This window comes from Budorcas taxicolor, chromosome 13 (genome assembly GCF_023091745.1).
Source record: "Budorcas taxicolor isolate Tak-1 chromosome 13, Takin1.1, whole genome shotgun sequence".
Lineage (NCBI taxonomy): Eukaryota > Metazoa > Chordata > Mammalia > Artiodactyla > Bovidae > Budorcas > Budorcas taxicolor.
Genome location: NC_068922.1, coordinates 67599533 through 67615262, shown reverse-complemented (window position 1 = coordinate 67615262; position 15730 = coordinate 67599533). Strand labels below are relative to the sequence as shown.

The following is a 15730-nucleotide window of genomic DNA, read 5'->3' as shown; positions in this document are numbered from 1 at the left end:
CTAATCATTAGATGAACTCAATGAAATACACTTGAAATTCAAGGTTGCCTCTTCTCTGTGTTTGCAGAGCCTGAGCAGACTGGAAAGAAGTTCAGGGTTGGGGGGAGACCATTTAGAACTCTACAGAGGGAAATGGCCTTATCCCTGGGAAGACATTGCTATGTGGTGTCCCCCAAAGTAGGTTCTGCCCCAGAGAAAAGCACGTGGATGGGATTTGAGGGGGCAGAGTCAAGGAAATATGCCTGCTTTTTCATAGCAAGAAAAAAGGCAACAACACACAAGTATGGAGATGAATACAGACTCGTGGGGACAGACAGAGAAAAAGAGATGAAAAGAAAGAGACTCATACCCTGATACAAAGCCAAAGACACTACAAAAAAACTACAGACCAATATCCCTTATGAACAGTGATGCACAACTCCTCAAGAAAATACTAGCAAACCAAATTCAGCAGCATAGTAGAAGGATTATATGCCATGACCAAACGGGATTTATTCCTGGATGCATAGATGGTAAATTGTGTTGCGTATTTTATGAGCATCATATCGGGAGAAAGGAAGAGAATGAAAAGAGAGAGAATGTGAATTAAGAGAGACACAGGGGGAAAGACAAAGTGAGATCAAGGAGGAAAGAAGAGACAGAGAGGGAAAACAGGAGAGAAAGACACAGGGATGGAAAGGGAATGTGGGGAGAAAAGGGACAGGCATCAAAGAGACAGGAAAAAAGAGAGAGAGATGGAAGTCCCCCGCCCCGACACCAAAAACAAGAACCCGGAAAAACACCAAAGGCGTACTCATGGCTGATTCATGTCAGTGTATGGTAAAAACCACTACAATATTGTAAAGCAATTAGCCTCCAATTAAAACAAATAAATAAACCAAAGGCGGAGGGAAGGCTGCTCCTGGGGGAGAGAGGGGCACGTACTACTGAACGAGGATCTTCACCAGGTTAATGTGGCCGCAGGTGGCCGCAGCATGCAGAGGCGTCCACAGCTCGTTGTCCTTGGCGTTCACGTTGGCACCGTGGGAAAGGAGCAACTTGACAATTTCCTCAAAGTTGTCGATGCAGCACTGCAAGGTGGACACAGGCAGGGTCAGCTCCGGGCAGGTCACGACGAGGGCACACCCAGTTCCCAAGAAGGACAACGGACCCAAGCTGCCTGAGTTTGAATCCAGCTCCATTACGTGCATGCTGTGTGTTCATGGGCAAGCCACTGAACCTTTCTGAGTTAATAATGTACAAGATAAAAATATAAAATAATATAAAGAATAAAGTCAGCTATAAGATGCTTCACAAATGTTGGCGGAATGGGATGAAATTTCAAATGAGGCTTTAAAACCTTTACTTTTTAATTTCGGAAGGCTTTCTTCAAACAAAACTGTAAGGAGAACTCTAAGTTAGATAGCCAATAAATTCAAGCAGGGCAGCTCAGGCTGAAGCTGGGGGGTGTGGGGGTGGGGGTGTTGAGAAGGTCCCTCTTCCCATCAGTGGCCTCCCTAGATTATAGTTTGAAACCTCTGACTTAGGAATTTCTGACCCAGAAGCTAGTTCTTGGGGAAGTCCCAAGTAACGAAGCCTCCTCGCAAAAACCCAGCTCCACCCAAGGGCTCTAATGGGTCCTGACAGAGTCCCTGCGAGGAGAGAGCCATGTCATGCCCTCCCACATGTAGGTCAGCCCCAATGAGAAGGCAGCTCGCAGAGAGATACTGGGCTCCAAAAGTCACTGGAGCCCCCAAACTCCAGCGAGGGAGAGTGAAAGATTCCAAGGGGACAGAGGGAGCTCAAGCTGGGGCCATGAGCAGAGAGAAGCGAGGACAGAGGAGGCAGAAGACAGGGAGCCACTTTGCAGGCTGCAGGAAGGATCTCAGATGACCTCCGGAGAAACCAGCAGGGCACAGGGCAGCGGACCTGTGGCTCAGAACTGCCCATCCAGGGACGGCTCTGCCCTCAGTGCACGAGAGATGCTGCAGTTATACTCAGAAGAGCAGCACAATTCAAACTTGTTTTTTAAAAAAATCCCTCCTCCAGCTGCATGCGGAGAACAGACTTCGATCACAAGCTTCTGGAGGGAGAAGAGGGAGAGTGAGGAACTATGTCAAAATCACCCCATTTAAGAGATGATGGCAGCCTGACCTACAGAAGTGATTGCAGGCATGGGGAGAAGTGATTGGATGCTAGCAGAAAGAGCGGGGGCACCTGTGGGAGCCCAGGGCCTCAGGGGGATGCGGGGATGGAGCGGCACCACAGCCCCCACCCCCATTCCCTGCAGAACCAGGGGTCAGAGGGACGTCCTCAGTGGTCCAATGATTAAGACTCCAAGCACCCAATGCAGGGGACCTGGGTTCTTTCCCTGGTCAGGGAACTAGATCCTGCATGCCACAACTAAAAGATCCCACATTTCACAAGTAAGACCTGGTGCAGCCAAATGCATACATCCATACATACCACACACATACACAGCAAATACATGCATACATACCAAGCACACATATACGAACAAAGCACACATATACATACCAAACACACATACATACCAAATACATGCGTACATACACAACAAATACATGCATACATATATACATACCAAATACATACATATATTTTTTTAAAAGAGAAAAAGAATCAGGGGTCAGCCCTGGACATATGGGACATATAGGAAATGAGAAGAGATGGTGCCAGGTTCTCTTTATGCACCATCTGACCTGAGGTTGGCTGGGTCTGGGGGCATCTCTCCGGACACGAGAGTCAAGGGTGACCCAGTGGAGCAGGGCACTGCCTCAGGTGGGCGAGAGAAACGTGCAGTGGCATGGTACCGCCAGCAGAGGGCGCCAAAAGCACCAGAGTGAGGCAGCCTGGAAAGGCGAGGGTCCCCCAGCAGGCGGTCACTGGCAGATGAGTTTGGGATGGCCTGGTCCATAGGAGGAGCCAGGAGCAGCCCAGACTGTGGGGTGAGGGGACAGGAGGGCCAGAGATCCAACCACGAGGGGCTGCAGAAATAAGACAGTTGGGGTGGTGGACAGGTGGAGTGATTTCGCACATAGAATTGCAGTCATGTGAGAAAGATGCCCAGGGGCTGGGCCAGTCTGCAGCTGAGAAACGACTTGAGCACGGGCTGGGTTGGGACCTGGGTGCAGTGGGGGCTGGGTTGGGACTGGTGCAGTGGGGGCTGGTACATGGTGGAGGGGGGCAGCGTCCTCACCCACATTCCCCAAGGTGGGCCATGGCACCTGGCACCGGATGACTCCTCCAGCCCCCTCACTTCCCACGTTCAGTCCATCACCGGCTGTGGATTACATCTGATTGCTGTCCCCATCCCCACTGCCCTGGCCGAGCTTCATCATCTCTCTCCCTGTCACTCCCCTTTCACACACCCTCAGCCAGAGAGAGCTTCCTTGTTAACCCAGCCATGCTGCTCTCAGTTTACAAAACCTCTGAAGGCTCCCTGTTGCCAAGAGCAGAAAATCCATAGGAAGCTCTTGTTCCTTCGTTGACCTGGAGCAGTAGTGATGATGACAATGAACAACAATAACAACGGCCCCAGAACAGCAGTAATAGTAATAGGTCACATTGCCAATAATAGGAGTTAACGCTTTTTGAGGAGTTACTAGGGCCATGCACTTTGCTAACTTTTGGCCATGCACTGCCTCAGTGAATCCTCAGAAAAACATTTCCAGGGCTCCGTAGCCATGTAGGGCTAGAAGCTATGGTGCTGGACAGTGTCGATGTGCAGAACATGTCATCCTCATAAAGGCTGTATTGGATGGTGCTGCCCTGAACCTCAGTTTCCTGAGCTGTAAAATGGGGATAATAGTATTTCAGAGTTCTTGTGATGATCAACCCACGCTTCACATATGTGAAGTTGTTTTGTTAAGAAGTGAACATATGACAGATTTTCATAAGAATGAATGAAAATCATTCAATCGTGTCTGACTCTGTGACCCCATGGACTGCAGTCCACCAGGTTCCTCTGTCCATGGAATTCCCTGGGAAAGAATAATGGAGTGGGCTGCCATTTTCTTCTCCAGGGGATCTTCCCAACCCAGGGATTGAACCTGGGTCTCCTGCATCGTGAGCAGATTCTTTACCATCTGAGCCACCAGGGAAGTCCCTCCATAATAATAATATCTAATATTTATCCAGTGTCAGATGATGCTTATAGGGTTTTATGTATATTTATTTAATCTTCACAACAATCCAGTGACATGGGTACTGGTTATGCCTCTTTTACAGATGAGGAAAATGAGGCACAGAGAGCTTAAGCAACTTGCCCAAGGTCACACAGCTAGACTCTGTGGATACATGAAGCCCTACGAGACAGGAAGAGACGCCAAGAGGACACACAGGGAGCTTCCAAGCCAATGGCTGAGGGTGGGGACTTGCCCCTGGGGCTTATGGGTAGGGCAGTGGCTACCTTTCCTGCCCTCAGAGGGAGACGGAGATGGTCTCACCAGCCCAGGCTTCCAGAGCCTGGCCAGGCTGCCTTCAAGTCCACCTGCTCTGACACTTGGGCCAGGGTGCAGGGAGGTTCAGCCTGTTCACTCATTAACTCAGCAGGCACATATTGAGCACCTACTGTATGCCGACATGGTGGGGGACAAAGTGGATACACCAATGAGAAAGAGACATGATGAGCTCTGCCCTCGTGCAGTACACAGTTTTAGGTAACCAGAGACCAACATTAAATGGTCCCACTAATGGCTGGAAAGCTTCCCTGATAGCTCAGTTGGTGAAGAATCTGCCTGCAGTGCAGGAGACCCCGGTTCGATTCCTGGGTCAATAAGATCTACTGGAAAAGGGGTAGGCTACCCACTCCAGTATTCTTGGACTTCACTTGTGGCTCAGCTGGTAGAGAATCTGCCCGCAATGCAGGAGACCTGAGTTTGATCCCTGGGTTGGGAAGATCCCCTGGAGAAGGGAACGGATATCTACTCCAGTATTCTGGCCTGGAGAATTAAGAGTCGGACACGACTGAAAGACTTCCACTTTCACTGGCTGGAATGACAGAGGTGCTCAGAGGATATAACCACACAGCTCTCAGACTCTAGCTGTGCATGCACCTAAACACTGGGTGAGATGCAATGGGGAGCAGAGAGTGTGTGCAAGGGACCAAAAAGTCAAGTAGCTGAAGGCCTGGCAGTCAGCATGGCCAGCTCCGCAGGGACACTGGGGTGCTCCTTACCCTTAGTGTTATGTGAAGACACGGGAGTGCTCTGAGTAACATCAGCAGATGTTGGGTCCGAGCATCCCTGCGGCCACAGCACGGAGGATGGATCAGGGCAGGATGCCTGAATGCTGGGGCCCAGGGAAGGGGCTGCTGCAGCGTGAGGTGATAAGAAATGTCAGCCAGAGCAGCCCCTCCCCAGCCAAGCGGGGGTCTGGGCCCATCTCACTGCCCTAAAGAGGCTGTGTGTTATGACAGCACATGGTTCCTGACCAGAGTCCAAAGCAGTGTGACCTTAGGCCGGTCCCATAACCTCCCTGTCAATCACTGCTGTCACCAGGGTGGACGGATGCCTTGGTGGGTGTGAACAAATGTGCTTCATACACTGTCAAGCTCCGAACAAACTTGCTTTGTGTGTCAAACACTTTGCCAGGCAGTGAGGATGCAGCGGACAAAGGCTCCCTGTCCCCGGAGGCAGTGTGTGTGCCACGCACGTGGGCACGGGGCTCTGTGGGCGTGTCTGTAACAGACACACTCGTCTCCCAGGCAGACAAGAGCCTTTCAGAAGTGGCAGCTGCGGCTCCCCTCCCCCTCCTCCCTGAGGGTCCTGGGCAAGAAAAAGCAGGGAGATGGGGCATGTGTCTAGGTGGGGAGCAGGGAGTCAGGGGTCCCAGTGGGTCCTTACCTGGTGCAGGGCAGTGAGTCCATCTTCATTGCACAAATCAGGGCTGACCTTATTCTTCAGGAAGTAGCGCACTGCAACAGAGGGGAAAGAGGTGACTGTCTTGTCACACATTCCATGAGCAGGGGTGCGGGGGACCCAGGTAAGACCCACTGTCCTCCAGGTCCTGGCACCATCAGTCTTATTTACTCCTTACAAACCTCCTGCCTCTATCCTCCCCTACCCATTCAAACCCTAGTTCGCATCTTGGACTCAAGTGCAAAGGGAAAGATGCAGGGGTCAGCACACACATTCGGGCACAACTTCTGTACTTCAAGTCTACCCACTCAGAGACTTGGACCACAGCACAGGGAGGAATCAGTGAGTTCATTCATTAAGGCAGTACGCACATATTGAGCACCTACGGTATGCCATCGTGGGGAAGAGTGGTGAGATACACCAAGGAGCAAGAGGTGTGGATTCTGCCTTCGTGCAACTCAGTTTGGGAAACGAAAGACCGACATCCAATGAGCAAATCCAACAGCCCTGCAAGACCCTTCACAGACCTCCACGCTTTAGGTTACCCGTCTCTGGTCAGTCTCCAGCCAGGCCACCCCCACAGGGCGAGGTGTCCCTGAGGCCAGTGGGATGAAGCCCATGGTTACCCTTCTGGCCCATCTTACCCTTCCCTGTTCACATGGCTCCAGGGCCGAATGTAGAGCCTGCGCAAGCCTTGTCCCTAGACCCAGCTTCCCAAGGGTGGACCACGCAGCAAGAAAGTGCACCTCTAGGCTGAAGGGGAGACCACAGCGTGGCTGTTTGCAGAGCCAATGGAGAAACTTGGCTACACAAGCTGGCTTGTGTGTGTGAGGCCCTCATGATGCTGAGAAAGCCAGGGACAGAGGCCAGGGTCCTGCAAGTGCGGGAACAGGCCGGCCCTGGCCTCTCAGAGCCCCTCCCATGCCCACCTAGTCTGAAAGTGTGAGTATCTCAGTTGTGTCCGACTCTTTGCAACCCCATGGTCAGAGAAGCCTGGTGGGATATGGTCCATGGACCCTATGGACCCTATGAACCCTATGGACCATAGCCCTCCAGGCTCCTCTGTCCATGAGATTCTCCAGGCAAGAATACTGGAGTGGGTAGCCATTCTCTTCTCCGGGGGTGGGGGGTGGGGGGTCTTCCCGACCCAGGGATCTGGTCTCCCTTATTTCAGGCAGATACTTTTATCATCTGAGACACCACCTTGTCGGGCTCCCTCAAAACACTAGCCGAAGTGCGCGCCCCCTAATGCCCATGGGGGGCGGTGTCTCCACGCCACCACCCACATGCTGGGGCAGGGCCACTGTGGTTTCCTAGCCGATTTGCCTCTGCTGTCAGGGGGACAAACTCGAGTGAACTGTGAAGGGTAGAGGGCAGGCCATCCATTCTGCACACTGAATATCCGCCGGGCAACCCCAGAGGAGGCAGGGGAGGGAGATGAGGTCTCTGGAAACTCAATGGGATGGGGGCTGTCTTCATTAGGCTCAGATCCAGGAACCACAGGCCCAGCAGCACCCTCGGCCTGAGTGTGACCAGTCCCCCCTGCGAGGGGGAGGCTGAAGTTTCCACCCAACTTCCTGGCAAGAGGTGACACATCTCCCACAGACTTGCCCGAGATGATTTCATCACTGCTACGGGTCAGGGGGACAAGGGCTTATATATAGTTTACACTCAGGTCCTCTGGAGCTTCCCTGTCCACTAGGGAACCACTGGCCACAGCGAGCTCTTGGGGTTTTTCAAATGTTAACTTGTAAAAATTCAAAATTCACTTCCATCAGTCATTCTGGCCACATTTTAAGGACTCAACAACTACAAAGCCAAAGTGTTAGTTGCTCAGTCATGTCCGACTGTTTTGCGACCCCAGGCTCCTCTGTCCGTGGAATTCTCCAGGCAAGAGTACTGGAGGGTTGCCATTTCTTACTCCAGGGGATCTTCTTGACCGAAGGATCGAACCCAGGTCTCCCGCATTGCAGCCAGATTCTTTACTGTCTGAGCCACCAGGGAAGCCCCCAACAACTACAGGTGGCTACCATATTAGAAAGTGCACAAATAGAACATTTCCCATCTTCACAGAAAGTTCTATTGGACATCGCTGCTTTGGGGCATTACACATGGAAATTAACTGCATCACCAACTGCTCAGACCCTTCTGTGGCCCCCTGCAGCTCTGGAAACAAGTGTAAAACCCTGACGATGGTGTAGAAGGTCTGCGTGCTGTCTGCCCTGTCTGCAGGCCTCCATGTCGCACGTTACAGCGGGACCGCTCATTCACACTGTGGCCTGTGAGAACTCCCCTTAGGGCAGAGGAGTTTGCTCAGTTGTACAGTACTCCCAACCTACCCGCCTCTCCAGTCTTTTTCTTAAATTTCAAACACCTTTCACAATGGTCTTTTGTCAGCTACAGAGTCACCAAATCTCCTTTGATCTCTGAGCTTTTGCACTGCCTGTTTCCATTACCTGGACAACTCAGTCATCCATGCCTGCATGCATCCATCCATCTAGCCTCACTCATTCATCCACCCATCCACCATCCATCACCCACCTGCATCCATGCATCCATCCAGCCATCCACCCACCCATCCACCCACCCACCAGCATCCATTCATCCACCTATCCACCATCTATCCACCCACCCTCATCCATTCATCCATCCAGTCATCCACCTATCCACCAATCATCCATCCACCCACAGCCATGCATTCCATCTCTAACACGCACACACATACATACACACACACACACACCTGTCTCACTCCTCATCCTTTACATCTCAGCTAAAACTTCCCAGATGAAGGTACTCCCCCATTCTGCACACCCACAGCATCTACATATCTCATATATATAGCCTTATCACAACCATAATTACATAACTATTTGGGTAATCATGGCGGGCTTTGGGTCTGTCTGCTGTGACCTGGCACTCACTGCTGAGGTCTGGCACACAGTTAATCCTCAACAACCCTTCCAGGACCCTGACTTACTTGGTGACCTCCTAGCTCAGTCCAAGGACACAGCTTATCCATCTCTCAGCACAGCAGACCACCCTGTAGGGCTGACCCGAATGGCTCACATCTGGAGTATTCAGCGCGGCCCATGGGGACTTCCTACCCGGATAGACAGTACTGGTCTCAGCCTCAAGGCCATGTTGAGAACACTATGGCAAAGCCACTGATCACTGTGGCCCAGCCTGTCCACAAGGGGTGTCCTGGGCCTGACAGCTGGCCTTTGGAAGAGAAGTGACCACAGTGCCCCTGTGCAGCACGGAAGGCTCTGGAAGGTTCTGCTCCCATTAGGCCAGGGTTCAAATCCTTTGGAGGTGACTGATGAACTAGGCTTCCAGTCTGGGAGACACTCTCTGAGGCAGAAATTTAGTGTCAGCTGCCAAAAGCAGTCTTTGTGTGCAGTAATTATTGGGGTGTTCTCTGTGCGATGTGGGAACCTAAGACATATAATTACTCCAATGTCGGGCAGTTATTTTCAGCCCAAGAGGTGGGACAAGTCATCTCCGTCTCTAAGGAGCCGTCGACAGTCATGACCCAAGGCCCCGCTCTGTTGGTTCTCTTATACTTTAGCTGGGAGCCTGGTTCTGGACACAACCCACTGGAGCAAAGACTCCACCATCCAGGACCTAGCCAGGCTTTCCTGCCTCTGGGGTTCAACAATAAAATGATTCTTCTGGACTTCCCCAGTGGTCCACTGGTTAGGAATCTGCCTGCCAATGCAGGAGACGTGGTTTGATTCCCTGGTCCGGGAAAACTCCACTGCCACAGGGCAACTAAGCTCATGTGCCACCACTACCGAGTCCACAACTCTAGAGCCCGTGCTGTGCAACGAGAAGCCACCGCAGTGAGAAGCCCGCACACTGCAACTAGACAGAAGCCCCTGCTCACCGCAACCAGAGAAAGCCCTCTCGCAGCAATGAAGACCCAGTGCAACCAAAAATAAATAAAAAAATTTTAATGTTAAAAAGTCATTCCTCTATCAACACTGTCTTTTTACTGAGCCCCTCCTATGCACCCGGGTCGAAGCAGAACTGCTTTGTTTGATGGGTTCCTGTCTGATCATTCCTCCTATGGAGAAAAGGAGATAGAGGGTCAGGGAAGTACAGCTCACCGCCGCACAAGACTGAGTAGAGGAAATCAGACTCTGATTTCTACGCCCAGACTCTTGACCACAAGACTGCTCTTTCCTGCCCCCGGGGCCAGGCGTGGCGACCAGCAGTGCTGGAGTATTCAGAGCTGGGCTAAAGGCTGGTGTGGGGAGGAGGGGGATGGGAGCGTGGCCACAGTGACCTCTGCTCTGTAAGCATCAGAGGCCCTTGAGTCCCAGGCCAAGCCTCTTCTTGCAGACAGAGGGGCTCAGAGATCTACAGCCAGGACAGCAGAAATACCGCAGTCCCCATGGGGCATAGAGAGACATCTCAAGGGACAAGTTAAACACAAAGTCGCTTCCTCTCACTCCCTACTTAAAACTCTCTCCTGGCTCCACATTGCTCTTAGACGAGAGTTCAGGGCTTCCCTGGAGGCTCCGTGGTAAAGAATCTGTCTGCCAATGCAGGAGACGCAGTTTGAATTCCTGGTCCAGGAAGATCCCACATGCCGTGGAGCAACTGAGCCCGTGCACCACAACTGCTGGGCCTGTGCTCCAGAGCCCAGGAACTGCAACTACCAGGCCCAGACACCACCGCTACTGAAGCCGGTGCGCCCTAGAGCTTGTGCTCCACAACAAGAGAAGCCACAGCAATGAGAAGCCCACACACTGAAACTAGACGGTAGGCCCTGCTCACCACAATGCAGCAACAAAGGCCCAGCACAGTCTAAATAAATAAAATAATACAGAAGAGAATCGCGTTCAGAATTCTTCCTTGGCCTTCACTGGGTCAGCAAACTACAGCCCATAGGCTGTATCTGGCAGGCAGCCTGCTCCGATAAATAAAAATTTCTTGGAACACATCTGCACTCCTTCATTTGCATATTGCCTGTGACTGCTTTTACCCTACAACACCACAGTTGATTAGTTACAACAGAGACGTATGGCCTGGACAACCTAAAATATTTACTTTTACTATCAGGCTTTTTACAGAAAAGACCTGCTGACCCTGGTCTTCACGGTCCTGCATAGTGTGGACTTGCCTACAGGGCTACCATCTTGCTATTTTCATCAGAGTCTATGGGAATGGCTTGCTCTGAAGTTGTGCAGTGTGCAGCCTGCTCAACTGGACCTAGCCATCCTATATCCCTAGCTCTCGAGGCTCTTGCTCTCTGAGCACCTTGCACAATAGAGGTAGCTGGCTTAGGCGGATCTGAGGGGTTGGTGGGGGCTCAGAAAGAACAAAGGCAAGAAGGGCACGTGCTCCTCTCCAGCTGGGCGCGCCCACCACTTCTCCTGGTCACCCACCCCTCCCCGCCGTCTGCTCCTTGCCTCCACAGCCCCAACAAACACCAGGCTTGCCCATCAGTTTGTCCACATGACCCAAGAGTCCCCATGCATTTACTCAGCTGTGACTTTAGGCAAGTTATTCCTCTTTCTCTGGGCATCAGTGTTCTCATCTGTAAAATGGGGAGCACAACAGCATCTCCTTTGTGGGGATGCCATGTGGGTTAAGTAAGAACCCCTGAGAGCTACTACTATCATTTATATTAAAAACAACAACAACAACAACCACTGAGCTCCTGCTTGGTCCTACTCTGTGCTAGGTGCTGGAAATGTAACCGTGAATATCTTGCATTTCTCAAGAGCCCCTGACCTGGTCTTAAAAGACAATGACCATCTCTCTCCAGGGGACTCTGAGCATCTGCTGGTTCAAGGACCACAAGTAAGGCCACGGCCAATGTCCCCGCCACCCCCCACCCCAAATAGGCAAGACCCCACTAAGATGGTAAAGAGATGGCTCTCGCCCTCCCCTCCTGTATTCCTGTGCCTGGCACCAACCCCGTTGCTCCGCCCACACCTCCCTGGCAATCTGGCTGGAATCTGGGCCAAGCAGGGCCATCTGCTCCCCTCTGTCTCCAGCTGTAGCGAGCAAGGCTGAACCGGCCCATCTCGGCAGGAAGCTGGTGGCGGCTGCCTTTGTAGGGAGAAATCACTGCTGACAAGCTTGTGTTTTCTTTGCCACCTGACCCACTCTGCCCCATCGAGCAGACTGCCTGACCTCGGGCTGGTCAGTGACATGCAACCACAGCTGTGGCTCCTGTCTTGGGCTGTGGGGGACAGCAAGGCAAGAGGTATCTGCCCACTGGATGGATGGACCTTGGACAATCTACATCTGCCGGGGGTGCCCTGGGGCTGAGCTGCTGCCGCCTGGCCACATGACTTCCACAATCATGTTCACGGGACACCCACTCACCAGGCCCTCCTCCCTTTCCATCTCGCTTCCTTTCCTGCCCAGCACCCAGCAACGAAGCCTCATCCTCCCACTGCCTCCTAGGTGCTGCGTGATCTAGTTTCTGCCCCTTTCCACCCCCACTTTATCCCACCCGCACCTCCTCCCTGAATCCCTCACCAATTCAGTCACACTGGCTTCTTCCATTTCTTAAAGACAAAAAGTGAGTTCCTCAAGGCCTTTACACAGGGCTTTCTGCACCTGGAACCCTCTTTCTTCCCTGACTTGACCCAGCAAACTCCTCTTCATCCTTCTGATTCCAGCTGAAATGTCACCTCCTCCAAGAGGCCTTCTGAGATCACCCCAATCTCAGTCACGTTGCCTGAGTTATTCTCTCCCATAGTATCCTGGACATTTGCATTTCTGCTTTGCAGTAGTACCTACTCCAACCGATACTTACAGGGTCATTAGTGAGCATATATTAATTATATAGTTATATGTTTAGTCTTTTTAGACTCCATGAGGGCAGGGATCCCCCACTGATTGGTGTCCCCAGTGTCCAGAATGGAGCCTGGCTCAGAGCAGGGCCTCAAGAAATATCCATTGTAGTGAGAACACCTGAAGTCTACTGTCTTAGTAAATGTCTAGTACTGAGTACAGCATCGTTATTAGCTATGATCACCATGCTGCCCACTGGAGTTCTAGATGCAGTCATCCTACATGATGGCAACTGTGTACCATCTGCAACATCTCCCAAAAAACGTAACCTATACGAGGAGACTGGAGAGGGAAATGGCCATCCCCTCCAGTATTCTTGCCGGGAGAACTCCACAGACAGAGGAGCCTGGCAGGCTGCGGTCCTTGGGGTTGCAAGAGCTGGACATGACTTGGCGACTCAAGAGAGCGAGAGACCGAGGAGATGGATGTGTTACTTAGCTTAGCTGTACTAACCGTTTCTCTCTCTCTATATAAAGGTAGATAGATAAACGGCATGTTGTACACCGTAAATATGTACAATTTTTATTAAAATTTTAAACAATCGATCATGTGAAGGAACAAAGGTAGGAAGGAATGAGAGGAGAGTGGACGGCTCTGGGGGTCCACGGAGCTCCTTGTTACAGCTCCTCATTCCAGGGGCCATGGGACTGTGGGGCATGGTCTCCCGCTGGGGACATACACATAGTCCCACAGACACAACACAAAGAGTGTGACTTAAGGACTGAAAAGCAACAAGCATGGATTTTGCACAGACAAGCAACAGCAGACACCCCTCCTTGAGCCTCCAGTGGTGGTGCAGCCAGACCTGGCAGTTGACCAGCAGCCCACTCCCAGCCCAGGTACCAGACACCCATCATGACCCTTCTGCCCCGATCTCAGTCCTCACTCTTGGTCTACCCTACACATTTGGTGTTCTTTCTATAATTCAGCATTGACTGTGTTACAGGCACTATCTTAGGTACTTTATGTCTATCAAATTCGTTAGTCCTCCATTTACATCTATCAACTCCATAAATCCACTTATGATGACCAGTGACCTGCTATTATCAATTAACTGCCTGCCATTATCACCCCAGTTTACAGGTGGGAAAACCGAGGCTCGGGCTTGAGCTCGTGAAAATGACTTGCCAAAGGGCACGTGTCTAGGAATGGCAGAGCTGAGATTTTAACTCCCAGATTCTGACTGTCTCCAAAGGCTGCTTAACCATTTTCCTAAAATCATGCCAAACAAGGACCTGGGGAAGGGAAGGTGGGCAGCCAAGAGATGTGTCAGGTGGATGCAGATGTGAGCATGAAGAGAGCCACAGAGGTGACAGAAAGCTGGAGGAAAGGTCAAGACTGTTACCAACAGTTCAGCATTCAGTACATGATAATAAAGAGGATGATCACTAATGGTCATCCCCGAACCTTCTCTTTAGAGCAGTTTGCAGGTGAGGACTGTGGGGCAGGAGGTTAACACTTAGCCCGAGGTCCCATGGCAGAGGATTGGGGACTTCAGGGCGCACCCTGAGCACCACCACCTCCTCTGTTGGTCTTCCTCCTGCATCTCCATTCCTGGCAGACTCTACCTCTCCCTTGATGCATTCTCCATCCTACCCCTCCCTTGATGCGCCCCACCCCAAGCATCCTCAGGGCCTGCCTCCAGCTGCTGCACCCCACCCACTAGGCTGCACCACCTCCATGGAAAATCATGCCCCCACTGGTCATACTTCCTTTCCTTCCTGACACCCCAGGTCTGCTTTGCTCAGTCTCATCGGATCCAGCACCAGCAGTCTGGTCAAACCAGATCCTCAGGCCCCCTTCCCTGCTCTGCAGCACCGACCCCCCCACCCCAGGGTGCTGGTCCTTGGGCCCCCTTCCCCCCTCTGCAGCACCGACCCCCCCCACCCCAGGGTGCTGGCAGGCCTGCAGGGGGCCCAGCATGCTGCTCTGACCCTGCCTGAAGGGCCAGCATTCTCAGGAAGCAGTCTCTTTCCTCTCCTCCCCAGTCGTTCCACTGAGCAACTTCAACCCTTCCGCCCACCACTGCTCCTCTTCAGAGCAGAAAGAGCCAGAAATAGCTGCTTTCAGGGGAGCCCAGCCGCCTTGGGCCGGGGGTGGAGTCAAGTCTAATGGTGGCTTCTGCAGGGGCTGGTGCCTCCCATCCCAGCAGCAGGAAGTTCACCCCAGGATCCTGGGCCATGACTCAGCCAAGGTGAAGGATGGGCAAGGAAGACCTGGGTTTCCCTCAAAGTCACAGTCCCAGGCCCAGGCCCCAGGAGCCAGCCCTTGTTCTTCCCCGGGAAGCCCCGCTCCAGGGCCCATGTGAGTAGAGGAGGAGGCCGGACAATAACCAGTGTTGGTGAGGATGTGAGGACGTGGAACCCTCGTACACTGCTGGCAGGAATGTAAAACGGGGGACTGCTGTGGGAAAACTGGCAGTTTCTCCAAATATAAATATAGGTTTACCATATAACCCAGCGATTCCACTCTTAGCTACAGACGCAAGAGGAATGCACATATATGTCCACACAAAAACTAGTATCTCGATGTTTATTTACATTATTTACAATAGCCCCAAAGTGGAAACAAGCCAAATGTTCATCAGTGGAGAAATGGATAAAAAAATGTGGTAGAGTCATACCATGGAATATTATGTAGCCACAAAGAGGAATGAAGTGCTGACACGGGCTACACCACGGATGTTTCTTGAAAATATCATGCTAAGTGAAAGAGGCCAGTAAAGGAAGATCACATATTGTGTGATTCCATTTATAGCAAGTGTCCAGAATAGGTAAGCCCATAAAGATAGAAAGTAGATTAGTGGTTGTTAGGAGCTAAAGGGAGCAGGGAATGAGGAATGACTGCTTATGAGTACAGGGTGTCCTTTTGATGAAACTTCTCTGGAACTATTAATAGATAGTGGTAATTGTTATACAACCTTGAATGTTATACAACCTTGAATGTGAATGCAATAAAGACCACAAACTGCACACTTTAAAGAGGGAATTTTGTAGTATGTGAATGCTACCTCGATTTTCTTTTTCTTTTTTGTCTGTGTTGGGTCTTCA

The 15730-nt window shown here is 51.7% G+C and overlaps 1 protein-coding gene across 1 annotated transcript in view; it reads right to left on the bottom strand.

Annotated features, from left to right (window-relative positions):
• Positions 1-15730, bottom strand: part of PPP1R16B (protein phosphatase 1 regulatory subunit 16B) — a 106805-nt gene that overhangs the window by 13866 nt on the left and 77209 nt on the right. The window contains exons 3-4 of the mRNA XM_052650949.1: positions 5847-5917; positions 925-1070 (exon numbers count right to left, since the gene is read on the bottom strand). Of these exons, the coding sequence (XP_052506909.1) occupies positions 925-1070; positions 5847-5917 (217 nt within the window). The remainder of the gene's footprint in view (positions 1-924; positions 1071-5846; positions 5918-15730) is intronic.